This window comes from Hemicordylus capensis, chromosome 6 (genome assembly GCF_027244095.1).
Source record: "Hemicordylus capensis ecotype Gifberg chromosome 6, rHemCap1.1.pri, whole genome shotgun sequence".
Lineage (NCBI taxonomy): Eukaryota > Metazoa > Chordata > Lepidosauria > Squamata > Cordylidae > Hemicordylus > Hemicordylus capensis.
Window position 1 is genome coordinate 21374478 of NC_069662.1, and position 27771 is coordinate 21402248.

The following is a 27771-nucleotide window of genomic DNA, read 5'->3' on the forward strand; positions in this document are numbered from 1 at the left end:
TGTGGTGTACTGAATGAATTTATTTATTAAGGCCAGAGGCCGGCAAGAGTGTGGTGTAGTGGTTAGATGGTTAAGACTAGGACCAAGGAGTCCTGAGTTCAAATCCATGAAGTTTCATTATGCCATGAAACTCACTGAACGACTCTAGGCCAGTCACAATCTCAGCCTAACCTACCTCACACGAATTGTTGTGAGGATAAACATAACCATGTACACTGCTCTGGGCTCCTCACATGAAAAGTGAGATATAAATGTAGTAAACAAACATCTCCCTTGGCAGCACATGCACCTAGAACCCCATCAACCTGCCCGATTGAAGCAACACGACACAGTAATAGCTTTAAAAGACTTTATTCCAATCAAGTATTTTAAAAAGTATTACGCTTCTCTAACACACGCACACACCATTAAAAATACCAACACATGTTTCTGCCTTCACCCCCTACAGGATACCGGCCTGATCATGGGGGCAAGCACTACCCTGAGGCCTCGAACTCCCACTCTTGGAGCCAAGAGAACCCTTCAACCACCCTCACTTCAGTTTAGCACCATTAAGAAATCCACCCTTCCCTCCCCCCACCCTCCCCTGATCCTTTTTCCTAGCTAAATATACATCCAGAGCTGTGTGCATTTCACCATCACACTGCACAAGTGCAGGATTTGAAATTGAGCACAGGACAAGTTGAGCTCTTTTTGAAAAGGTAAAACAAAACCCACACATAAAACACAAGTTTCTAGTCATGAGAGATTGGAAAATATTCTGGCCTGATTAAATTTCTGAAGCTGGAAAGATTGGAGGAGGCGGCTAAGGTTAGGGGTGTGCACAGACTACATGCGGCAGTTCAGTCCAAATTCAGACCAAACCACCGTTCTGTGAACCGGTTCGTCGGACCAACCAGCTGGGCTGGACGAACGAACGAACCAACTCAAACCGGTTCAGGATCAAACTGCTTGGACCGGTTTGACTGCTAACTGGTCTGTGCACACCACTAGCCAAGACAGTCAGAATTTCCAGTGGTCACTTTCAGTACCTTACAGAGTTCATTGCCCATCCCAATAAGGGGAAGCAAAATGGCATTAAAATTCCAATTTTCATAGTTTATACAGGTCATTGTTTGGTTCATCTTGTCCTAGAATTTTTTTTTTTAAACTAAAGTGAAGAATACACACAACCCTCTGAATCTACATCTCATCAGTAAATCCACCACCACCACCCTCTTGTGCGGAAAAAATCCAGACTTGCCCAGTTTTAAAAAAATGGTTCCTAAGGTGGACAGACAAGTACCGGAAGAGCCCTATATTTAAATAAAGCATTGGGAAAGTTACAAGGAGGGAAGATAGTGTCATATACCCCCACCCTAGATCCTGCATATTGCCTTATAAAGTAGGCCTGAGCCGTTAGCCATGAACCTGCCCCAAGAGGCAAAGATGATGCACTGTGGTTAAAACCCCAAAACGTTGGAGCAGAAGGCAACACTCTGAAGCCCTCCACGCCACCATTCCCTGAGGAGCCCAGCTATCCAGAGATCTTCTCCTGTGTCCAGTTTGTTTATTTTTTCCCTTAAGGGTCAAGGTGTTGCAACACCTTCCTGAGCACAAGCTTTATGGAGGTGGGATGGTGGGGTGAAGGAAGGGGGATGTTCTGTGGATCGTTCTTTGTTTTTGTTTTTTAAAGAAAATTATTTGCAGTGAAGACAAATTGGCTCCAGGCCAAAAGGCATGCTTTAAAATGCTCTTACAGCAGATGGAACAGACAGTGGTGTAGCTGGGATGGCAACCAAGATTGGATTATGGAGTGGCAGAAAGATGCAAAGATCAGAGCAGGGCTAGGATGATGCCTGAATAAAAGGGGACTGATCCAGACAAGTTTTTGAACTGGGCAAAAAAGAAGAGTAATTTAGATGGGATGCAATGACAGGAGATACCTGGATTCATCGCCACTCGTAGGTTTTCAGACCAGCAACCTTCCACCCATGAGAACATGCATGGTTTGTTCAAATGAGAAAGCCATGAGGGTGGAGGAGGAAAGGCAGGACAAAAAATTGACATGGGACTGAAAGCAGATGACAGAGAATGCCTGGAGGGGCTCCTTGATGCCCCCCCTTCCCAAACGAGGTAGCTTAAGTATAAAGCCCATCTTGAAAAGATGGGGAAACAGAGGCACGGAAAGGTGAAAACTGAGCCCCCAACTCCTGCCCTTCCAACAGGGAGAGTAAGTATCCTGGCTGTCAACATCCAACCGCCCCCCCACCAACCTCCCAAAGCCTCCCCAACACAAAAGCCCTTGGATCACCTCCCCCCACCCAAACCCCACAGCAACAGTACTAACTAAAGGGTGTATACTAATATGCTAGCATCAAACATTGAACAGTCAAAGACTGACAAGAGTCACAGGCAGGAAAGCAGGTATGGGCAGCAGGCTACAAGCCACAGGGCTTGGCGCAGGTGAGGGAAAACATGCCACATGTTGGCACAGCCTTTTGTACTGTGCACAAACACCAATGAACTCAGGTGAGAGCTCACACCTTGTGATGTTCTTCAATTCCTTCACTATAGATACTCAGGCTCTTGTCTGAGAAAGCAAAGAGAAACACACACACCCATCACATTAGTGAAACACCACCTCATAGAAATAGGAAGATGTAGGCACAGGGAGTGGTCAGGGCTCTGTTGGCATAGATTCACAGAATAAGTACCGTGCATTAAGTCACCTGCACTGAAAGTAAGCAAACACATACAGTCAGCAAAGAGAAATGGGATCATTTACCCAAGGAAACAAAACTGGTGTTAAAGAGCTGGAGAGATCTGAAAAACACAAAACCAACCAAGGCTGCGTCAGCATATATAGTGAATTTGGTAACAGCAAAAGATCTGCAATGTCTGCTGTACATCACCTTTGCGTGAGCAAAACACTCAAGTCAGTGCATTAACAGATGGCATGTTTTCAACTCTTCCTTTTGTGCAAGCCTGTCAGGGGAAGTGAGCATTGAACCAAGTGTGCACCAACTGAAGCGATTGTGCACACTGATGTAAACACCTGGGAAATGCATACAGATAGCCTAAAGCAGGATAGCTTTGCATCTTGTCTCAATTGTTGGGGACTGTATATATTTGACCTCATCAGTACAAACTACCTTGTTCATACTGCAATGAACTGCAAGTGTCTGCATAATCTGCAGCATCTATTAATATTCCCCACAACACAGATTGTGGGCTACTGTGGAGCTCACTGCAGCAAAAGCCCAGCTGAACTCATGAACTGGGCTACTCAGACATTTGAGGAGAATATTCTCAACTGCAGATTTTCTGAAACACAAGCCTGACTTTCCCAAAGTGACAGCCTTAGCATAAGGAAGTCCTGCTGGGACCACCTACAAGGCCAAGTCCCCATACTGCTACAAGTGAGTTTGAAGATTCTTCCTGCATTATGAAATGCTACTTCGTTCTTGGGAGAGAGACAGAAAAGTTATAGCTCCTCCCTAGCTGCATGTTCCACCTTGCACCTCTCACAAACTACGTCTAAAACTTCTTTCAAAAAACACAAGTAATTTCCCAGGAATTAACACCTCTATCAGCAGAATCATGAAAACAGAATGCCTTAACTATCATACACGTCTACCTCAGAACTAAAATGCATGCCAAGCCAAACTCTACAGGAAGCTCTAAGAAAGGTTCTCCAAGCCAGATTTCTCAGCTTCAGAGATCAAAGATCTTTTCAGCCCAATCCCATCCACGGTTACTCAGAAGGAGGTCTCATGGAGTTCAACAGGATATACTCCCAAGTAAGCACACATAAGATCACTCAACATACTAGTGTGACTCCCAGGTAAGTACCTGCCTCTTTTCATTGTTATACAAAAAGCCTCTCTACAACTGAAGTGTACCAAGTTGGGGACCACATAGAAAGGGGGAAGAAAAGCAGATTAGGTCTTGCTATGACTCTTGGTTATGTGCTTCCCAAACTCAGCACCTCAATGCTTTACAAAAGCACATTTTCAACCTGAAAAATTAAGCATGCACACACGGGAGGGTGGGGGTTGGTTGCAGCACTCTCCTCACTTCAAGAGTCCTTGGCTTCTAACCTCCACCTAACTTGCAGCTGGACTTCTGAGCGTCCCATTAAACCCCAATGAAGTGGCTTCACGTGCCACCTAGTGGAAATTCCAAGAACTGTCTAGACTCAAACGGTGGACAAATATGCCGATGACCAATTTTCTGCAAGGGGTTTGAGAACTGAACCTAGCCACTACTAGACAGGCAGAACCATTTATCCTACACACAAGCCAATACCTCACAAGAGAAAGGCCCCCTTAACACAATGCCCTGAGCCAAGGAGTCCCCATTAAGTGCTGGGAAAAGAACCTTTTCTTTCTCTACTGCTTGACTACAGTATGGAATTTTTGCATAAAACTCATTCACTGGCATTCTGAAAACCCCATCAACTGTAGTTGGAGGGGGGCGGGGAGTACTGAATATGAAACCTGAATACCTTATGTTCATTTCAAGTCGTTAAAAACACCAACACACATTAGTTTAAAAGTCCCAGCAGAGAAAAGAGACAAGACAGACAAACCTGGCCAATACAAACCTGGCTTTAAAAATGAGAAGATATCTTGTAACAGTAGGCACCCAAATGGGAAGAGAAAAAGATAAACCTGTTCAGCAAATGGTGGCCAATAAGCTAAAATGGGTTCAACAGCTTGGGTTGCAAGCTAAATGTGCACTTCTGGTTGCTGGTTTTTTTGTGTTTTTTTAAACTACACTGGATTAAAGAAGCTTCCCTGATTGGATACAGGTTTCCTTTACCCACAAGTCACTTCACCCACAACAGCCTCACAGCCCTGTAGCAGTAACAAACAGCAAAAGCACCATGTGCATCTGTAGAAAGATGGGATCCTCAGAATGGTATATGGCTGAACTGCTACAAAACCGGAGATTGGCGATCCCTAGAGCCCCACAGCGGAAGGACTCTGCGGGAGAGAGAGCCCAGTTCTAGAAGACGACAGGAGGTGGGAGTCCCCCTCATCTGCACAGTCTGCTCTATGGCTTAAGTTTCAATGGGTGTTAAGTACAGTTTGGCTAGATGGTGGAGTGTGGGGCTTTTGTTTTAAAGCAAAGAAGGGACAAATGCGGGTAGGACAGAGGCAGAAGCTTGGAAGGAGACAACTGAAAGAGAACTGCAACAGAAAAAGAGATGGGAGTACAGGCTAGCACTCCAAGCACTGATCCTGTCCCTTGCAGGCATTACACCAGTGCAGTGGTAGCTTCTCGCCGGATGCGACATCTGGAGAAACACACAACCAAGAACAGATGTTTTCAGGCCAATTCTGGTAGGTTGTTGGGGGGAGGGGGGACGGCTGCCCTGGCTAATCAAGGATCTAAAGTTCATCAAGAAGCTGGGGTCTCTCCTCAGCAACCCTCTGAGGCCGGTCAGGTCAAGACAGTTCCTCACACGAGCCTGAAGCCACCTCGAGATTGATGGAGCCATGGCTGACCACCAGGCGCAGCCTCTTGGGGGGCAAGAAAGGGGGGAAAGAAACCATCTGCTTGGGAGGATGCTGCTCTTCCGTCAGCTGCTTCTCCATCTCGTCGGGAGGCGGCTGCTGCCAGAGCTGCCTGCCCACAAAGAGGGGACCTTCCAGGCGGACATGGGCGTATTGGGAAAGCTTGGGGTCTGTGGCTGGTGGCGGTGGCAGCGGCAGCTCTGGTGTGGTGGGCAAGACCTGAGCTTGGCGTCGCGTCATGCTCCGTGTCCTGCAGAGTGGCTGGCTGGAAGGGCAGGGGGCTGAAGACGGGGTGGGCCCTTGGTCCCCCGAGCATGGCGCCCCAGATCCTGAACCCTGGGGCCCAATGACCTCCGCTGGGCTCTCCACATCTCCTGCTGGAAGCTCCTCAGCCCCCTGGCTCAGCTCCCCATGGCTGTTATGGGGCCCTCTCTCCCCAGGCCCACCCTCCACTTCTCTGTGCGGCCGTGCCCAGTCCAGGGGCACTCTGCTGCCCAGATCCACGTACAGGCTCCGCCCTTCCGCCCTGTCCAGGCTCAAGGGCCAGTTGTGCGTTCTCCAGGAGGAGCAGTCCTGCTGGGCCCTGGAGCGGCCACCCTTGTTGCGCAACGAGCGCCTGGGGAACAGCGCAGGGAACATCGAAGGAGGGCAGCGGGGCAGACGCACCAGCAGCTGCTTGCGGAGCTTGCATCGGCGTGCCCTGCAGGCTAGGCAGTTGTGCACTGGGATGTACAGCGGCCTCAGCATCCTATGGTACCAGTAGAGGGTGGATCGGCGTAGGGCACCTAAAGGAGGAAAAGGGGGGTCAGTGCCCGGAATGCGCTCCCCTTCTCTCCACCTTCAGTCAGGGCTGGCCCAAGGATTGGGGGCGCCCCAGGCAAAACCTGGCTTTGATGACACCGCCTCCCACTGGGGAAGCAGGAGACATGGAGATGCCTGTCCCATCCCAAACCCCCAATTGCTTGCCTGCCCACGGCTCCTGTTGCCAGCATCGCCTCAGGCCTGCCGGCCTGCCTGCATGGCTGCTATGTCCACCGCTGATGCCACCAGCCTGAGCCGCTGCTGTGCCTCAAAGCACCACGATGCATCGCAATGTCATCACCATGGCACATCAGTACACCGTGTTGCAGCACTTCAAGGCCTAGCAAGGGCCAAGCCGGCAAACAAATGCAGGGGACACAGCAGGTTGGCAGGAAGCAGAAGGAGCTGTAGGCAGCCAAGGAGGTGGGCAGCGGGGCCAGAGGCAAAGGCAGCCACACAGTAGGTGCCTGGTGGGCCCAGCACCTCCCACAGCTTGGCAGCCACCAAGGTGTGCCCAACAGACAGGCCAAGCCTGCCTTCAGTCCTATTTAGGCAGCTGTGCCATGTGCCTTCCGTGCCCAAGTGGCAATGTCTGCTCCTCGTGGCCACTCTGGTGCTCTTTTCCAGAGCCTCAAATGGCGATGGGGGTCTGCCACAGCTGGTCCTCTCAGGCCTTGAAAACCAAGTGAGGCAGCCCTATGGTGCTTCCCACCCACCCCCGGACTCAATGGGGGAACAAGCACTGTGGGGCGATCCAAGCTGCCACCCCTGGCTCTCAGAAGTCAAAAGTGGCAACCAGGATAGCTAAGAGAGGAGGGCACACTTCCAGCAAGCTTGCACTGAGGAAAAGCCCAAGCCCCACAACCACAACCCCACAAAAAACAAGACTTGAGTAAGCCGTCCTGGCCAATCTCACCACGTAATTGCGCCCTTCTGCGCCGGGCCTTGCGTCCCACTTTCACGTTCTGTTGGGCCAACTTGCACGACTGGCCTTTCCACCGCTGCAGACGGCCATCCGTCTCTCTCAGCAGGTATTTGTCGTGGACCGAGGTAGATTGCGAGGGTGTCCGGTTCAGAAGGCGGAAGGCTCCTTCCCCCTTCCTGGAAGAAGAGGCAAGTAGAACCCAGCCCTCTGAGTTACGTATTTATTTTTATTATTATTATTTATTACATTCATAAACTGCCCCATCCAGAGGCTCTGGGCGGGGAACAACAACAACAACAACAACAAGTAAGCCTATGCTGTCTTTCTAGCAGGCCTCCAAGGGGGGCTGGCAATAAAGGAGACATTGCAGTGGGGAGAGGAGGCAATGTAATTTTTTATTAAGAAGATCGCCCTCTTCACAATCCTTAGATGCTATAGCTGCTCCTGCTCGAAACACTTCTCTGTTAAAGGCTCCACAGCAGTTATGGGTGGTGAGGGGAGAATGAGCAGGCAGCCGGAGCCAAGCAGCACCAGATGCTTCTGCCCCAGAAGACACTGGAGCAGTTGGACAAGCAACAGCTCTTCCTGGCAGCAGTGGCTAAGCGATGTTGGCACTGCAGGGTGGTGGTGGGTTTAGACTGCATTCCCCCCAACCCAGCAGAAAATGAAGGAGTGCCTCCCCGCACCCCCCCCCCCCACCGACCCCTTGCCCTGGACCCTACCTTTCACAAGTGCAGCACTCGCACAGCTCATTGTTCTCTCCAAAGAAGCCGTCTCCATAGAAGCAGGTGATCTCATCCTCGGGCTCAATGTCCCGCAGCACCTTGACGCAGGCAGTGTTCCCATCCATGGGGACAAACTGCAGCACAGAGACAAACAACGTAGTAGTGGGAGGGGGAAAGGCACAGCAGGAAACAGAAGAAAACCAGGAATAGCAAGGGTCAGGATGCCCCCCCCTTTTTTTTTATGGAGTGGGGGCGAATGGCAAGAGACTCCCTCCCCACTTCAAAACCCCAGGAGACACACACACACACACCCCTGCCCCACTTCCAACTGCCACTCCTGTAACCCACTAAACCCCAACTGCTGCCCCCTCTGACCTGGATCTCCCAGAAGCAGCACTCTAAAGCAGTGGTCCCCAACCAGGGTTCCTCCAGATGTTGCTGAACTACAACTCCCAAACCCCCAGCCACAACAAACTGCAGTGGGAATGATGGGAGTTGTAGTTCAGCAATATCTGGAGGAACCCTGGTTGGGAACCCCCGCTCTAGATGCTCAGAGGGCCTGTGAATCTGTTTTTTCCTTGGACTCTTCACCCCCTCTTGGTAAACGAGATCAAGTTCCGAGCTTTTGTGGTGGCTAAAACATCAGTTAGTGACCAGTGAAAGGACAGGAGAGAGGTTGGCCAGGGTTTCCAGGAATCCAAAGAGGAGCTTCTGTAGCTCATACAGCTCCCTGCCGCCTTCCAAAGGTTTCCCTGGCATTGCTTACTCCCTTTTAACATCTCAACTTGTGTCAAAATATCCTGAATTCTGCACCCAGGTCACATGCTGCAGTCAGGTGACCTGCTGCAAACAGCACATGCTCCCAATGGGAGCTGCAAGCTTGGCTCGCTTTATGGAGTGTGCACCCACAAGTGTCGAGTTCCAGAGCAACACTTCCCTCCGCTGCCACCAGAATTCTGCAACCAAGGTTTTCAGTCGAGTGCAGCAGAGGGAATTGCTGCCTGGGAACCCAACATTTCACACATCACAAAATGAGCCAAGCTTGTAGATCGCGCTAGGAGCATGCCAGGCACACTTGCAACAGGTTGTCTGCACCTGCCTTGAGTGTATGGAATGGGTTTCCAGGACTTATCCTAGATGCAGAGCCTGGGTATTTAAAAAAAAAAAAATGGGGAGCACCAACAGGAACATAGGAAGCTGCCATATACTGAGTCAGACCGTAGGTCCATCTAGTTCAGTATTGTCTACCCAGACTGACAGCGGCTTCTCCAAGGTTGCAGGCAGGAATCTCTCTCAGCCCTTTCTTGCAGAAGCCAGGGAGGGAGCTTGAAACCTTCTGCTCTTCCCAGAGCGGCAGCTCCATCTCCTGGGGGGAATATCTTACAGTGCTCACACATTGTCTCCCATTCATATGCAACCAGGGCAGACCTTGCTTAGCTAAGGAGACAAGTCATGCTTGCTACAGCAAGACCAGCTCTCCTCTCATCAGACCAGCTTGACTAGCAATCCCAAGTGACTTACCTTGCAGTTTGGCCTGCAGTCTGATTGGTTCCACAGTGACGGCCAAATTGCAGAGGGGGTGCAAGTGGGGAGAGAAAGAGGGAGACATGAGTTACACATGGTCCACTTGTCCAGTTCTTCCATACATAAAAACAAGTTGCATACCTGTAACTGATGATCTGGAAGAGATCCGTTGTATTCATAACTGTGGGTTCTGCGCCTGCGCAGTGACCTCGCGGACCGACTAGCTAGCTCCTCGCTCCGCCCCCAACTGCCATGCACGAGGCCGTGCTTCCCTTATTTCCGGCAGTTGGGGCGTGTCTCTTTCAGTTTCTGGTGGACCGTCAGTTGAGTCTTTGACGATCCTGCCCGATCTTGTCCTGCCCACACCACGCGGGGAGGTCTGGGCGGGTCTTATGAATACAACGGATCTCTTCCAGATCGTCAGTTGCAGGTATGCAACCTGTTTATCTGGATAGTGATCCGTTGCATTCATAACTGTGGGTGATTAGCCAGCTACAATCCTGGTGGTGGGTAGCATTCATGGCAGAACTCTTTTCAGCACTCCACGCCCAAACTCTCCTTCCTTCAGTTGTCTAAGGTCCAGGGCATAGTGCCGTATGAAGGGCTGGCTCGACATCCAAGTCGCCGTCCTACAGATGTCCTTCATCGAAACCCCAGCCAAATCCGCTGCTGAGGACACGTAAGCCTTTGTTGCATGTGCCGTAATCGTACCTGGAGGGACCTTCCCTTGAGCAGTATAAGCAACCCTAATCGCTTGCACAATCCACTGAGCCAACCTTTGGCGTGTTACGGACTTCCCCTTAGAACCCCCCTTGTGTAGGACAAATAGCTTCTTAGTGTGGGGCAAACGCTTTGTGGCATCCAGGTAGTACAATAGTGCTCTACGCACATCTAGAGTATGCAAATCATTTTCGATACTGGACACAGGGTTCTGAAAAAACGTTGGCAGAATTATATCCGCATTAATGTGGAAATCTGTCGTCACCTTGGGTCGACCTTATGCGGATAAATCTGCATGAATGGCCGGTCCATTCGCAACGCAGCCAATTCGCTCACCCTCCGTGCCGTGGTGATCGCCATCAAGAAGGTGGTTTTAAGGGTTTTCAAACGCAATGACGCTGCGGCTAAAGGTTCAAACGGTTTCTGAGTCATAGCCTTCAGCACCAAAGTCAAGTCCCACTGCTGCTGTGGGCGGCGGATTGGTGGAAACAAATTATTCAAACCCTTGAGGAACTTTTTACATTCCGGATGGGAGAATACTGTATTCTTGTCCCATCCCTTATGTTCTGACGAGATCATTGATAAGTGAACTTTCAAAGAAGTGTTTGCCAAGCCCGCCATCTTAAGAGTCGTCATATACAGCAATATTTGAGTCACAGTTGCCCATCTTGGGGAAAAACCATGCTCCTTAGCATATTGCTGAAAACGCCACCACTTTCTAATGTAATTGAGGCGCGTTGACCTTTTCCTATTATTCAGCAGTATTCTCTTCAATAGCCTATGCGCCACGCTGTTAACCGCAGGGACTCTACTTGAGGGTGTCGCAGCGCCCCGGCATCCTGAGTCAACAAATCTGGCACAACGGGAAACCTGTGGTAGACCCCCCTCGACATACGAAGTACTGCTGAGAACCACTGCTGTCTGGGCCACCATGGCGTTATTAAGATGCCCGTCGTGGGGTCTCTGAGCATCTGTGCAACTACTTTTGAGATCAATGGCTGTGGCGGAAACAGGTAAAACAGACTCCTGTGCCACCTGTATTGAAAAGCGTCTCCTAGAGAATTCTTGCCCACACCCGCACGAGAGCAATACATTGGACACTTTGCGTTTACAGTAGTCGCAAAGAGGTCTACAGTCGGCCATCCCCATTTGTCGAAGAAGGCCTTTAGATAGATCATATTCATTTCCCATTCCTGCTTTTGACTGAACAGCATCGACCTGCTGAGTCCATCCGCTTGTATATTGTCCACTCCTTTGATGTGTATTGCTATCAAAATTATGTCTCGAGTTATGCACCAGTCCCAGATGTTTTGACTCAGCGTGCAGAGAGACCGAGAGACCATGCCTCCCTGTTTGTTCAGGTATGCCATTGCTGTGGTATTGTCCAGATGGACCTGCACAACTTTCCCCTGCAGCAGTGGCTGAAACGCCTTCAGCGCTAAAAATACAGCCAGGAGCTCTAGGTAATTTATATGTCGCCTCCCCTGCTGTTTTGACCATTGTCCTTGTATCTGATGGTGCAGACAATGCACTCCCCAACCCTGCAGAGAGGCATCTGTTGTCACACTGCATGTTGGAGTGAGTGGCTGAAAAGGCACCCCTGACAGCAAGTTGTCCGGGATTGTCCACCAATGCAAGGTCTCCAGAACCATACTGGGAAGTGTCAGCCACTTGTGTTGACTGTCGCGGTTTGGGCGGAAAACGCTCAGATACCAGTTCTGTAGAGCACGCATACGTAGTCATGTATTTGGCACTGTCGTATTGCACGAGGCCATGAGTCCCAAGAGTCTTTGCACTGACACTGCCCTTTGTTCCGGTTGCGCTAGAAAGAGGAGGAGAAGCTCCTTTAATTGTTGGTATCTGGACTCTGGCAGGTAAGCCCTTTTCTCCCGCATGTCCAAAACCGCACCTATATAATCCACCCGCCTTCGGGGGTCTAACCGAGATTTGTTTAAGTTCACTGTAATTCCCAAGTCCCTTAAAAGATTCAGTACAAATTGGACTTGCAAAAGTAACTCTTCTCTGTCGAGGCTGGCCAACAACCAATCGTCCAGATATGGGTATGTCACTATCCCATTGGTTCTGAAATAAGCCACCACAGCAGCCATTACCTTGGTGAATACCCGTGGCGCTGTGGACAGGCCGAATGGTAATACCACATACTGGTGCGCTGTACTTCCTATGGTGAACCGCAGGTACTGACGATGTCCTTCGCGAATGCCTATATGAAAATAGGCGTCCTTCAGATCCAGGGTGACAGCCCACTCTTCCGGGACCAAAAGGTGCAAGATGCTCTGTAGGGTTATCATCCAGAACTTCCTTGTGTCTACAAATAAATTCAGTTCTCTCAAGTCCATAATGGCTCTGATCCCCCCATCCTTCTTGGGGATTTGAAAGTAACGGGAGTAAAAACCCCTCATCCTGTCCATCCACCTCACTGGTACAATTGCCTGCTTCTCCAACAACACCTGTACTTCCTCTCTCAGTACCTGGGTCAGTCTGGTATACATTATCCCTTGAAAAGGTGGCAAAGCTTTGAACTCTATTGCGTAACCAGACCTTACGATCTTCAACACCCACTGGTCTGATGTTATACGGTGCCACGCTTGCGCGTGGCTGGCCAGCTTGATGGAAACGCTGTCCTTCACAAGGCCGATGTTGTGGGCCTTGGGTTCTGTTTCTTGTGATGTTGGTGGTTTGTTTGATGTTATTCGTACCAGAGGTGGATGGACCGTGCCATCAAAGAGACTGCTTTTGCTGGTCCTTGCCCTGCTTTTGCCCTCTCTGGCGTTGTGTGTAGGGTTTGTTACGCTGGTAAGGCTTATATTGCCTTCTGTAGTCTCTCTTCTCTTGTCTGTAGGTAGTCCGGCCCTGCTGTCGACCATACGTGCGGTTTCTAGACGACTGTTCGCTTACAGCCGCCATGAAGGTTTTCGCAGTAAATTTCGACTGCTTCCAGGATTGCATTGTGGAATCGGTTGTTTCAGCAAAGAGCCCTTTGCCGTCGAAAGGCAGAAATTCTATCTTCTCTCGCATATCCTGTTGCAAATTTGTTGAGCGCAGCCACGTGTGGCATCGAAGACTTATGGCAGTTGTCATTGCACGGGATTCCGTCTCTGCAGCATGTTTGAATGTACTGAGCAGATGTCTTGTCACTACTGTGGATTTTTCATATGTCCTTTTAAAGTTCTCTTGGAACCCCTCCGCAGACATTGTCGCTGAGTCCTGGAATAGTGTGTCCCAAATATGGTGCCCATAACGCGCCAAACACACCGAATAATTTGCAATTTTTAACGCCAAACTAGACGTGGCATAGATCTTCCGGCCAAGGACATCAAGCTTCCTGCCGTCTTTATCATTAGGTGTTGAATAGCGCTGGCTGCCTTTTGATGAAGCACATTCAATTACTAGCGAGTTTGGCACTGGGTGCTTCATGAGATAGTCACTGTCATTGTCCTGGACCCTATACAGTCCCTCTAGTTTGCGGGACGTAGCCGTGGATGTTTGCAGTACCTCCCAAGCCGTCTTCGCTGCCTTGGTTATAGCCGGCAGCATAGGCAGAGCTACTGGGTGTGTCACTTTAGCACGGGACATCATGTTTTAAACGGGGTCTTTTAAGTCTAACTCCGGTTGCTGTAATTCAAGTCCCAAAGCTTCTGCCATCTCTCGTATTTGAATATGGTATGCCTTCAACTCCTCCGAGGGCGATACCGAAGTATGCGGGGGCACATCAGATGGGAGCTCAGGTTCAAATGGCTCTTCCAGAATCGAAGGGTCATCCTCTGACTCTGTCTCACCAGAGGAATCGGCATCTCCTGAGTCTGGTACTGTAATTGGTGTCGCTGGTACTTTAGGTTGCTGCCTTACCAAGGGGGTAGCCACTGGCGCACTCCTGAGTGGTTGTTCAGTAGTAGTTGCAGCAGCAGGGGTCACCAAATTCCCCGCTTGCTGCTGTGCCTTCCAGATTTTGTATTCGGCATAGTCTGCTGGGTAGACCACAGGTGGAGAATGAGTGAAGCCACACGCATGTCCCGCCTGTGAAGTGGTCAAATGGGTGAAACATGTCACGGGAGGAGGGCGCACAAACAACGCAGATGGTCCAGTCAGTGTAGCCCTGTCCATCATCATTGGCCCTTGAGTCTGCATCGGGCTCGTAGATGCTGACACCCGCTGTACTGGTTTCAAAAGAGCCGGTAAATGTAGAGGTTGTCACTGCGGCGACATCGACGGGGTCCTAGGAACCGATAGGACCATCGGTGTGTTCGGTACCGACAGCACCCTGGTACCCTGGTCAGTAGACACACCCGAGAAACCATGAAACGTCTACGCAGTCGGTGTGGTCTCAGCCGAGTCCAAAAGAGTAAGCAAGTCTGCTCTCGTCTTTGCACCCTCTGCAATTCCCCTCTCCGCAGCGTCTTCTCCAAAATCGAGATAGTCCTCCGTCCTGTACTCCAGCCCTGGAGTCATGGCGGGTGAGACTAGTGGTGTATGCGCTGGGGTGAGCTCCATCGCCCCAGATGTTGTGCGTAGGGCCTCGGGCCAGGTTCCAGTGTTCTTTGCACTGGCGCATCCGTCAATACCAAGTATGCCGCCAACTCCGGCCTCGGTACCGAGCATGGGGTCGACACCGACATACTTTGGTCCTTCGACACCGCTCTCGACGTCGTGTTCGGCATCGTCTCCGAGCCCGTGTTCGACATCGAGCCCGACATCAACGCTAGCCGCACCTGCATCCCTGATACCGAGCCATGTGTCGGCATCGCAAACTGCGGCGGGGCCGCATCTGTCGATCTCGACTGACTTGGGCTTTGTCTAGACTCCGAAGCCCACGGTGTCGAAGCGGCAGACTCTGTAGAATCCCAACCCTCACAATCAGATTGTAGTGGTATCGGTGAGGGAGTACGGCTGTGGATTCGAGTCTTTTTCGTCCGCTTCTGAGGGGGTGATGGCTCCTGCTCATCCTCCGTCGACGATGTACGTTTACGTCGCTTATGCCGGTGATGCTTTTTCCCCACATCACCGGGCTGTTTGGACTCCTTCGTCTCAGTGGCTTTCGACTGCCTGACAGCAGAGTCCACAGCAGGAGCTCCCGCACTCGACATCGCAGCCGGTATCAGGGGCGGCTTCGACGTGACGCCCAACATCGAGGTCGAGGGTCTCGGCGTCGGAGGGCGGAGTGCGTCATCGTAAAGTGCCGCCCGTAACCTCAGCGCACGGTTCTTTAAAGTTTGCTTTGAAAAAGACAAACATATCTTACAGCTCGCTGGGTTATGCTGCTCCCCAAGGCACAGTAAGCAGAAGTCATGCGTGTCCGTTGAGGGCAACTTCGCCTTGCACTCCGAACAGCGCTTAAAAGTTGTTTTGGGCTTGTCTCTGGCCGCCATGGCCTCAGGCATTCCCGTAACGGGAATAATCTTGTAATAATTATGCTTTCTATCTTAGTTTAGTCCAGTACGCAGTCCAATAATCAAAACCAATATCCGTTCAGTTCAAGTTCGCTTTCCAAATACCAAATAACCGAGGAGCTAACAGTCCGAGGTGTTGACAAAACGGCGGTCAAACAGAAACTGAAAGAGACACGCCCCAACTGCCGGAAATAAGGGAAGCACGGCCTAGTGCATGGCAGTTGAGGCGGAGCGAGGAGCTAGCTAGTCGGTCCGCGAGGTCACTGCACAGGCGCAGAACCCACAGTTATGAATGCAAGGGATCACTATCCAGATCCAACAGGTTGGAAGAGGAAATCCCTATTGTTTTTTCCAGCAATGAGTCCTGCTTGCAAACACTTGCTCTGCAACTAGAAGTCTGAGCAGAAAGGGTGGCCTTAGCAGTGGCTTAATTCTTGTCAGCTGCTGTTAGAATGAGGAAGCAAGTTGTAAACTGATGTCTCACAGCTGGAGGGTTTTGTGGCCAGGGTTACCTTGAGTTTTTTGATGTCTGGAAATATGAATTGTAGTGTTTGCTATTTTACTGCCATTTCTGGTGCTATAACTATGGCTTTTTTTCCTTCTGGTCTATGGACAATAAGTCAATTGAGTGATGGGGAAAGATTAGTGTGACGACGAAAGTTTGGGGCCAGATTAGCTTCGGCAAATATAACATCATGAACATCTCCCTCCTTTTTCTAAAGGCAAATTTCCACCCCCTCGTGATTGTGAAGAGGAGCTTGACAACCTTGTTGAAATCTCAAAGAACCCAAGGAGGAGAGCCAAGTGAGATTTTCAGTGGGTTTCAAAGCCATAGGGAGAGAAAGGAAGAGGCAAGGCTTTCAAGAGTTGTGTGGGGCATTATTTCTTGCCTTCTGCAGCTGAATTCAGCACACTGCATTAGGACATGGTAATTAACAGTCACATGACAGCTTGGCCATTTGAAGCCCTTTCCAAAGTGTCAAATTTGCTAACCGGCAATTTGAAAAGCTGATCCTTAATGCTTTTTGATGCAGTCTGAACTGAACCAAGTCATTGTTTGCTAGACTTTTCTATGCTATAATTCTCCTCAATTCTCACAAGACAACAAGATTAAACTACCATGCGGTAGTTGCTATCGCATCAAAAATCCATGCAAGAACCAGCCCTGAGTTAACTCTATTTCTGCAGCCCAACTAACTTGATCCTCAGTGCCCGCAATTCTTGCAACTCATCCAGTACTTGCCAAAGAACTCAAAGATCTTGAAACGCTCATTATCTTGGCAGGCAAATTCTACAAGACAGTTAAAGAGAAATCTGCACAATATATTCCAAATTAATAGGGATTTTCTTGGTGCAGAAACTGGGCCAGGGCTGAACTGTGGGACAAAGGAGGAAGTCAACACAATGTCTGTGGTACAGGGGCTGAGGAGCAGAGCCACAGCCAACTGGAGGCCTTCACGTACCATGATTGATGAAGGCTGCAGGCCCCAGCCAGAGCTGGGCACATTGTTTCCGTGTGGAGTACATGACGCTGAAGTCGTTTTCGCCCGTCCGCAGGAGGCTTTCGTCCGGCTCTGTCAACTCTGCAATATAACCCTCCAGGAGTTCCAACTTGTCATTCTTCCTCCTTGGGGGTGGGGGAGAAACAACCACCTCATGAATGGGCAGAGCTCCTGCTGCCCCAGTCCTCAGATGAGTACAGCAGGAGAGGGTGACTAATACATTTGCTTACACATAACATCCGTTACCTGCTCAAGCCCTATTGACACGTTATGATCAGCACTTGCATAACGAGTGCACAGTGTGCACAGGTTGACATCTGTACACAAAATGTTATTTACACATTATGCTGAAACACAGGTACGGCAGCACACTTCCTAACTGTACTGTGAATTTGTGGGGGCCTGTACCCAGATTCACTTTTAACATGAATGCAGGCACGCTTATTCACACAAACGCATGTATGCATGTACAGTATATGCTTGAACTGTGGGACAAAGAGGGAAGTCAACAGAAGGTCCGACATTATGTTGTATGAGTGTAGACATCTGTACACTTGTACAACAAAACCTGAATAGGATTATACAAGTCAGAAATTTATAAAGCAAGAAGTGAACACCACCACAATGGGGAGGAGACACACACATCACCACAACCTACCATGATTTGGTAGAGACCACACGGGCTCCATTGATTTCCAAGGAATAGCGACTACAGGGCTTGATGGTAAAACCGCTTTCAGGAAGGAAAATGCGAAGGTAGCGAAATATCTGGAGAGTAAAGAACAGAATCTGTCGGTCCAGGTCCCCAGCTAGTCCTCCCAGTTAGCCCCAATTCTGGGCCACATCATCAAACAATAGTCACGACTGAAAGTCCGCAAGACAGAAAGGGAGACATGCCAGGAGCACACTATCCCAATGTATTTTATGAACATCCTGACTAACTCCCTGTGCCTTCCTTTATTGTGCGGAGGACCAGTTCACCTGAATCATTACTCCACATACAAACCAAATAGCAGGAGGGGCCCCCATGACAAAGGAACACGTTGGAAAACATCAGGACATCCATGAAAGATGTCAGGATGGGCATGCTCTCAGCATGTCCATGTGGCGCAGAAAAGTATCATCCATACCAACTCCCAGTCATTTTGGTTCCTTGGCTGCTCCATCTCTTATTCACCGACTAGGTTAATCAAAGCCGCTCCCTTTCAGAAGCCAAAGAGTTCTTCCGTCAAAATCCCCCTTCTCACTGGCTGAAGCTCAGCACAAGGCCCTTTAGATTGTTCACCTCATTCAAGACTGCATGGTTTAAATTCAGATACTTAATTCGCCATCCAGAACCAATCCCATCAAGAAAGGAGTAGGGGGGCAAAGAGCCACTGTGACTGACAGTCTCAGAAGATGTAGCACACACCAAAATTTCCTCACAGAAACAGAGGAGTCAAGAAGCACAAACCTATGTACCTTTATTTGGAAGAAAGACCCACTGCATTCAATGGATTTTACTCGCAAGCAAACATGCACAGAACTGTAGTCCTTGAGAGAGAGAAAGCCAATTTGAAGATGGCCATCCTAGCACCACACCTTCATCCACTGGGACTAGCTTCTGCTGCTCTAAATCATTGTGGTTCGTTCTAACTCTAGCTTTTTTTCTAGTTTTGTGAAGTAACTAGTGTTAAAACAAACCAGAACAACAAGCAACAGTTTTCCAAATAGTAATATAAGCTGTGGTTTGTTTTAAAGTGAAAGCAAAACCTTTCACTCTCAAACTCTCACATGAGAGAGAGAGAAGAGGAGAGCAAGGAGCACACGGATGTCTTAGGGTTGATTGCCTTGGCTTAGCATTACATATGAACTGGGCCGATGGCTAGATATGTGCACAGAACCGGTTCAAAGTTGGGGGGGAGGGTGCACCCCCCCAGTCGCATTTCCACCAGCGCTAGCTTAAAAACCAGTCCAGCGGGGCAGCAGCATACCTCCCTGCTGCCCCATCCACCCCGCAGACCAGAAGTAGCTTGCGCACATGTAGGCGCATGCGCGGGCCTGACGCACACACGGGCTACTGCCAGTCACTTCCAGTCCAAGGGGCAGACAGGACAGCCGCCCCGCCAGACCATTTTTTAAATGAGTGCAAGAGTGGGGGGGAGAGTGCATCCTCCCCCACCTTTTAAGTTATTCCCGCCCCCCACCTTTGAACCTTTTGAATTGCCCGGTGTTCAAACCCGTCACTACATCTTCTCTGTGTCCGAGGTAACTCTTCCTGAACCTTTCTCACCCACCCTCCCTCTCCTGAAACAACCTAGAAATGAGTTGTACATGAGTCTTGAAGGCAGCTTCCTGCTGACGGCTCCGATTCGCAAAGTACTGGCAGGCCCATCCGCCCTGCATCAAGGCCTGGTAGGCCACATCCAGGTCCTTACGCTTCCGAAAAGCCTCCACTGCCTCCCGCAAATGATGCTTCCTTCTGATGGGTGGGAGTGGGCTGCAGGAATGAGAGAGAGCAGTGAGATCTCCTCTAAAACACATTGCCTTCATCTTGATCCCAAGCCCCACAATTTCCTTCCCTTCAAGTTTTACTTTGCCCTGTGCTACAACCCAGATCTTCCAAGCCTAAGGGACCCCTATCCCTTACCTTACGTTCATCTTATGGGTCTTAAAGCCAAGGTAAGAGTCAAGCACTAGCGTAGTAGCCAGGTCATCATTTTCACAGAGCTCCTTTGCAGTCACCCGAGTGGATCCCATCTTCCTTCCAGAACCATGCTGCACTCAGCCCCACTACCTGGGAAAGGAGAGGAGAGAGAAAGGACAACTAAAGCTACATGCACCAAGTTGAAAACTCAGCTGCATATCTGGATAACTAGGGACAGACTAGAGAATGTTTGCAAAATATGCAGCAACACTGATTTTTCCATGAACCAAAATTGCCATCTCCAAAATTAAGACTAGGTCCACAGTCAGGGGTCTGACTAATTCCCTAAACACATCCATATGTACATAGAGACACCTTAGATTTTGTTTCCCTCCAGTATATTTAAAAAAAAATGAAGACAATAAAGATATAACCTGAGTGACCCCCTATGGATAACAAATACATTTGAAATGACTTAAATGGTGATGGGTTAATCAGTCTAACAGATAAAACCTATTGATCCTAAAAAAAAATGTTCTCTTTTAATGAATTCTGTTTGAATTGTACACACTTTTTTCCTAATTTAACTGTGTCAGACTTTTATTATGAAGAATATTTATATATTCCCGTCTTGCTTCCCTGCTCCCCCAGCCTTGCTATAACAATCCCAAAAGAAATAGACACCAGCAACAAATACAGAAGGGATGCTGTGCTGGGGCTGGATAGGGACAGTTGCTCTCACTCTGTTAAATATAAGAGAACCACTGCTTGAAAAGGTGCCCTTTTGTCTACTTAGGAAGGGGAGTTTGTTAAGCCACTCTGTTAATATTGGCGCTCACACTTCTTCTGATCCACTATGCCATGAAATCCGGCTCCAGTCCATTAGATCTTACCCCATCTCTCTGCCCTCCCCTTCCCCAAAATATTGGCTCTCAGTCCTCCAGTATTCTTGTCTCATTTCTAAGGGGTATATTTCTAAACAGCCTCTCATGTAAATAGCTTTGAATTTATTTTTTACACTTAAAAAAATGCATTAACTATACCACAATTAACTTTTTAAAAAAAACAGCTACCACACACCACAACCACATCCTCAGGAGTCACACAAGGGGCTGTTTTAAGAGAAAAGGTTTTAACAACCTCAAGGAGTTTCAACAACATAGGGCTTCCCAGAGGAGGCAGTTCCACAGAGCTGAGGCCACTGCTTGCTTCCAGCCAACCTCAATCCCACCTTCTAAAGAGAAGGCCACTCTAGTTGGCCTCAGTGGACATGGCAAAAGGTATATCTCAACCAAGTTACACAAATATTGGCCTGGCTTTCTAGCAAGTCTCTGTGTACAACTGCCACCAATCCACTCTCCTAAGCCTCCTGGAGCATCCAGAGGGAATGAGGGAGACAGGTATCTCTCATTTGTGCTGGAGATTAGAAAGACGTATATGATCTGAAGAGAAACCAGAGTGTGTACCTGAGGATGAAGAAAACAGTGGGCAAATCCTGCTCTTACCTTCTACAACTGCAGTGCAAGAGCTCCAGGGGAAAGATATGTACAGTAGGGCATCTTCCTCCCCTAGTGGCCAGGGCCACTGATTTGGAGACACCTGCTCCCTGAGAGATTCCAGCCAGGCTGCTTAAGGTTTGACTAAAAGAAAGAGGGCTGAGAAAAACTGCCAATTCAAAGGCTTCAACTTCAGTATGCACAGGACAAGTTACTTAAAATCCCTATGTGCATATCAAGCATTTACACTCCCAGGTAGCTTAGATTCTTCCAGCTCTACAGGAGGCACACACACACCCCCAACGGTTATGAGGGAAGAAAGTTAAGGTGTGAGCTTCTTAGTCATCCTCTTGCTTCCGGGTTGCACATCAAAGCCTCCAAGACACAGCTCAGCAAGGGACCTGAGGTCATCTCATCCATGACCCACTGCAATTTGCTCCAGACAGCAGTCATGACCTACATTTAGAAATAGACTGTAATAACCTCATTGCTTTGCTCAAGAATACAAATCTCTGCCTTGGGAAGAAGTAATTTCCAGACAGGCCAATACTGAGCAAGCCTTAGTCAGCCCTGGAACAGACTCAAAGCAAGGAACTGGCACTCTTCGATCCTAATTCTAGGTTTACCCATTTGTTTCCCTGCCTCTTTTTTAGTTCGCACACAAAGACTAATACAGTACATCCAATCAACAGGATTGAGGAGTAGCTGAAACATTTCATACCTCATCACAAGTGGTATTCCTATTAGGTTTCCACTTCCTCCAGGTTTTGACACTAGGAAGCAATTGCCTCATTAAAGAGAGACTGATTTCACCTGCAACATTCAAAGCAATGTCTGGACAAATACTGCACTACTTGCACTCAAGCTTGCTTGAAATAGCAGACTAGGATGCTTACTTGCAAGTAGATCCTCTCAAGATCTGGCAGTTTCTGGTCCAGTCAACTCAACTTCACTCATATGGTGGGGGAGGAGCAGGTTTGCCTTTCCCTCCACAATGAAACTGATTAGAACAAAAGATTGCAGGTTGCCAAGATCTGCTTGAAGGGTTTCAGCACATCATGTTGCAAGCAGCGAGCTGCCAGCAGATCTTTCTGGAAGTACCACAGCCTGCTGCTTGGCATGGGAGGCTGAGGCATTTACTCACAAGTAATACCTGTAAGCACAGCACAGGAACTTACTGGGACAGAGAGTGAGGGAAAACAAATTTTGAACAAATTGCTGGTGCAACCACAGTCTCTCTTTGTGTATGCAGGAAGCATCATTCCACTCCTCCATAATGCTCATTGCTTAATCTTGCCTATATCTCTTCCTGTATAATACCATCCTTTTCAGACTAACTGGTATGCAACAGACGTAGATTAGCATACAAATTCCTGCCTTGCTACACCTGGACTATTTTACAGAAAGGAGTAACAGACTAGCATTAATTCTCCATTTGTTTCCCCACATTCATCACGTCCCACTTCACAGTCACCAATACAGCAAGATGCTTCAGATTGACAGTTTCAAAGATAGTATGCTATCAAATTGAATCCATCACCTTGAAAAGGGAAAGAGAATGGAACTGTCAAATAATGCCTCTTATTTCGAAGACGTCGCCCTTATTCCAGGCATGCTCCCACCCCAGAGCCCCACAATGTCTCTTGTTTGTGGAAGTTTGATCCAGCAGTCCTAGGACAGGAAATCCAGAAGAACAACATGCAGCCTAGATTGCAAAGAGAAATTACTAAAGAGCAGAGGCAATGCTGAAAGATGGACCTGAAAAAACACCTCAGTGGCCTGAATACAAAAAAAAAAGTGCAGGACACTGAAGGGAGTGAGCTGCAGGAATGCCTGATTTGCTTACATTGCTTACAGCAAAGGTTCTTAGTCTCTGAAATTGTTTTCTTCAAACACTCAGGACTTCAGATTGAGGATCAAGGAGAAGCCACATCCTGTCGCATTAGAGAGAACTATAATCTTTTTAACCACGAGGACGACCCAGGTCATAACTAGAAAGGGACTTCAGATACAGCTCTAAATTCCAATCCTGACAGACATCTCTGCCCTCATGAAGTTTGACTAGCTAGTAAGTCCAATAAATTCTGATAAAGCCCAACTTCTCAGCCAGTTGCAAACCACTTCTGGGTCAGCTACTTACAGGCAACTCTCCTATAGGAAAGAAGTCTCTTATTTCAGCAAGGATTCTCGAAATTTCAATTTTCAATATACCACACTTTCCTCTCTTCATAATCTACAACCTCGTCCCATCACAAAGCCCCAATCCAAGAGCATCTCCTGCAGTAGCATCACCCAACAAACATAAAGCCACAGAACCCATGTGGAAGAGAGCAAGAATGATAGCCTCCTGTCTAAGGCATTGTTACACGCAGCTTGCCAACTCATGATGGCAGTAGTGTGTCTCAATTACATTCAACTGACATATAGTTGCCGGGAGGCTCTATGTAAGCATGAGGTTCACAACATTCTTTTATATGAGTACACAAGAAGCAAAAAGAATAGACATCTCAGTGCTAACTTCCTCCCATTGGAGAACTGTAATGGTCTTATTATTCAAAATTCTGTCCACACAAAGAGAGAGGAAAGCTGGTCTTGTGGTGCCAAGCATGACTTGTCCCCTTAGCTAAGCAGGGTCAACCCTAGTTGCATTTGAAGAGGAGACTAGAAGTGTGAGCACTGTAAGATATTCCCCCCAGGAGATGGAGCTGCTGCTCTGGGAAAAGCAGAAGGTTTCAAGTTCCCTCCCTGGCATCTTCAAGAAAGGGCTGAGAAAGATTCCTGCCTGCAACCTTGGAGAACCCATTGCCAGTCTGTGAAGACAATACTGAGCTAGATAGACCAATGGTATGACTCAGTATATGGCAGATTCCTATGTTCCTAGATTTATTGATTAACTAACATTTTTATACTGCCCAAAACTTATGTCTCCGGGCGGTATTGATGATGATGCAGAAAGGTCTGTCCTATAAGAATATATTTTATTTCTGAAATAAGCAATGTATACTGTTCTTGATTGCAAAGCCCTGGATCAAGCCAAGTGCTATGTAATGCCAGATTGGAAAGTCCGGGGTTCAAATTCCTGCTGTCATGGTTCCCTGGATAAAACAGGACAAGTCATAATCTCTCAGGCCTAACTTATTTGAGACAGTGATTGTAAGGGGGAAAAGACAATTTCATCTCAGAGGATGAGCAAGATGCAAACATAATGAACAAATAAGCACGTTTAACATGTTCTAGAAACAAGCAATTATGATCAATAATAGAGGAGTACTGAATAAGGGAGGCAGCAGTTGGCTTGTACAGGATTCTCTTCCCTTCCTTCATGCATCCCTTCTACCCTGGTCAGTCTTGCCCATGCAAAAGCCACTTCACCATACACAGTCGACACTCACTCCCTGTTTCCACATCCCATTTTTGCTCCCTCTTTCTACCTCAGTCTTTCAGGGATGATGCTGAGGGCAGATAAAGACATGAATGACTGCAGCCACTGTAAAGCACTTGCCCGGGTTAAGAATGCCACATGGGACTCACCACAAAGTTGGAAGGGGTGGCAGGGGACATGCCAAGGTGTCTCTTCACCTGGGGGAAGAGTGACTGGGATTGAGGAGAAAACGGGACACCTTGATGTGAGGGGGAATTTAGATGAAAAAAAGAGTATTGGAGATTTTTGCTGTACAAAACATGGTGAAGGACTGAGGACCAAAGCCAAGGGGGAGAATGCGTGCAGTCTCATTTGCTGGGGGGGTGGGGTACAGTTTTCTGCTGTTTGGGGCTGAGTGACTGAGATGAAAAGAGGGGACAGGGAATGCTGGGCCTCCTTGATGTTTGGGACAGAATGAAGAGAAGAGGTGTGTTTGGTATGTTGTGGGGCAGGGGAGGCCTCCTTGATGCTATGGGGCAGAATGGCTGGGCTGTGATTGTAATAAAGGAATTGAATCGACTGACTGGGATTTCAGATTATATTATTCTTTCTTGTTTACACAGTCAGACAGGTGTTATTGACTGGTTTGTTTTATCCAGATATTGAGTCCTTCCCAAGGACCTGAATTTTATTGAATTTTATTGTCAATGTTGCTGTTGTTATAGATATCATTGCAGAATATAGGCTGTTCCCAATAAAGATGCTTTTTGTAACTGGATGATGGTGATTTCTGTGGCCCCTATGGTGTTGAGGTGCTCTTCAAATTGATTTTGGAATTGCACCTAGGGTATTTTGTGATTTTTTTCTATTTCTTTTTCTTCTATTCTGCTATCCCCTGGTATTGCTATGTCAATTATTTTAACTTGCTTTTCTTCCTTCTCGGCTACAGTTATATCTGGTGTATTGCATGGCAGATGTTTGTCTGTTTGTAGTTGGAAGTCCCATAATATTTTTGCATCTTCATTTTCGACAACTTTTTCAATTTTATGGTCCCACCAATTTTTGGCTACAGGTAGCTTGTATTTTTTGCAGATGTTCCAGTGTATCATCCCTGCTACCATGTCATGCCTTTGTTTGTAGTCAGTCTGTGCAATCTTTTTACAACAATATTATTACTTTTATATCCTGCTCTTCCTCCAAGTACTAAGTTTCTCTTTCACAACAGCAATGTGAAGTAGGTTAGGCTGAGAGAGAAGTGACTGGCCCAGAGTCACCCAGCTAGTATCACGGCTGAATGGGGATTTGAACTCGGGTAACCACTACACCACGCTGGCTGGATGGAGGAGGACATGGGAGCTTCTGGTGGAAGAGCCAGAATGACTGGGACTGCTGGGGGGAGGAGAAAAGAAATGGTGTGTGTTGCGTGGCGGGGGGACTGTCTTCTTGATATTAGAGAGAACAGAATAAAAGGGGAGAGACGAGGGGTTTTGATTTTAGGAAGCAGACGGGCTGGAACCGAGGCGAAAAGTGGGGGCGGGGGGAGGAAAGGGTTCCTTGATAGTTGAGGAGAAATGAGGGGCTTTTGCTTCACATCAGGGGGGCAGACTGACTTGAATTGTAGGGGAGAGGGAGAAAATGGGGGGGTATCTACTTGATGTTTGGAGGAGGAGCCGCGTGGACCGGCGGCTAGCAGAGGAGCGAGGCTAAGGCAGCAGCCCCTGCCCCTGCCCCCCCACCTCCTCCTCATCATCCCCCCTCACAGAGAGAGGGACTCACCGCAACCGCCGCCGCCGCCTCCCCCCTCCTCCTCCCCTCACAGCGCCCCGCGCGCTTCGCTCCCCCACAGGGGGCAGCCTTTCCCGCCCGCCGCTCTCTTCTCTCTCTCACCTGCCCGCCACCGACCTCGAGCGCTCGCTCTGCTGCTCCTTACTCTCCGCTCTTGTTGAGCCCGCCTCAGCCCTGCGCCCGCCCCTCCTTCCCCCACTCCATTGGCCCTTTTGAAAGCCTATCATTTCCCGGCCCTTTTCCCACGACGCGCCGTTGAGCCGCGCCGCTATCAATCAAAGAAGATCCCGCCTTCTCCCGTTGCGCCTCCATTGTGCCCCTCAAGCGAAGATTGCCGCTACTCGGCCCCTCCGCCCCTCAATTCTGATTGGCTGAGCGGGAGACGTCGCTCAAGATTAGTCCCGGGCTGCTCCCGCCAATATTGAATACCAGTGGTTAATCCATGCTTCCCTCCCTCACGTGAGCCGGCAATGGCCTCATCCTATTCGGTAGAGTGGCTGTCCGTCAACGTTACTCCCGCCTTCAGGTGTCGATTGAGGACGCGGCTCTGCCTCTCCGTTGCCGATTGGAAGACGTCGATGACTATCCATTTTCCTATGTTCTACCTTCAGTCGCGCCCTTTTAGGAGTAGCTCTGATCCAACTATATGCCTATTGGGTTCACAGAAACGTCCTGACTCTCCTATTGGATAATCAGAGTCTGCCTCGCCTGTCATCATTGGTCAAAGGAGATGCTTATTTTTTTAAAAAATGCTAAAAGCACATCTCTTTTGCTAAAATGCTAAAAGTCCATGCTATTGGACTAGGGCAACGTCTCTCCGCTTCCTGAGTTCCTATTGGCTCGCTAAGAGACAACTCTTCCAGCTATTAGCAAAGCTTGGTGTCCATTAAAGTTTTATACTAGCTTGAGTGGGCAATCCATTCCCCCGCTACACCTATTACCGCTTCCTCACTTGTTATTGGGCCAATACGCTGCCTGTTATTATTCATCTCGCCATTTGAAATCTCCCGCTAGAATTCTGACACTTTCCATTGGTCGCCTACTACAGCGTGTGTCGGTTTTTACTATCATTAGGCAACATGATTGGCCAAGTTCGCTGTCACTCACTAAACTCCCACTCACCGTGATTTGCTTTAGCACTACAGCGTTCTCCACCCAAGAAGCGAAAAGCACCATAGAGGTAGAAAAAGATTAGCTGCACAGGCACCTTCTGCTCCCGCTAGTAAATTGAAAGCAACCCTTCCTTTGTCTAGAGACGTGACTTGCTGCTGGTTACTTTTACGCCATGACAAAAATGAAAATGACAGGAGACAGAACCACATGCCAACCGGGTGGTTTTTGAACGTGCTTGCTGACAGGGTTGCACAGCACTTACCAACAGTGAACAATAGGATAAC

General features: G+C 48.6%; 1 protein-coding gene across 6 annotated transcripts; it reads right to left on the reverse strand.

The window, feature by feature from the left end:
• Window positions 1-335: 335 nt before the first annotated feature.
• On the reverse strand, window positions 336-27771 carry KMT5C (lysine methyltransferase 5C). 6 transcript variants are annotated; one of them, XM_053263209.1, is made up of 9 exons: window positions 27750-27771; window positions 19736-19882; window positions 19420-19585; window positions 17765-17874; window positions 17068-17231; window positions 9477-9496; window positions 7953-8089; window positions 7222-7406; window positions 336-6289 (listed from the first exon to the last, which is right to left on the reverse strand). In XM_053263209.1, the coding sequence occupies exons 2-9, from the start codon at window positions 19843-19845 to the stop codon at window positions 5436-5438; spliced, it is 1746 nt and encodes a 581-aa protein (XP_053119184.1). In that variant the 5' UTR covers window positions 19846-19882; window positions 27750-27771; the 3' UTR covers window positions 336-5435. The 6 variants fall into 6 exon arrangements, with proteins under 6 accessions (XP_053119184.1, XP_053119182.1, XP_053119180.1 ...); XM_053263207.1 differs by lacking the exon at window positions 27750-27771 and adding an exon at window positions 26834-27222; XM_053263205.1 differs by lacking the exon at window positions 27750-27771 and adding an exon at window positions 26804-27222.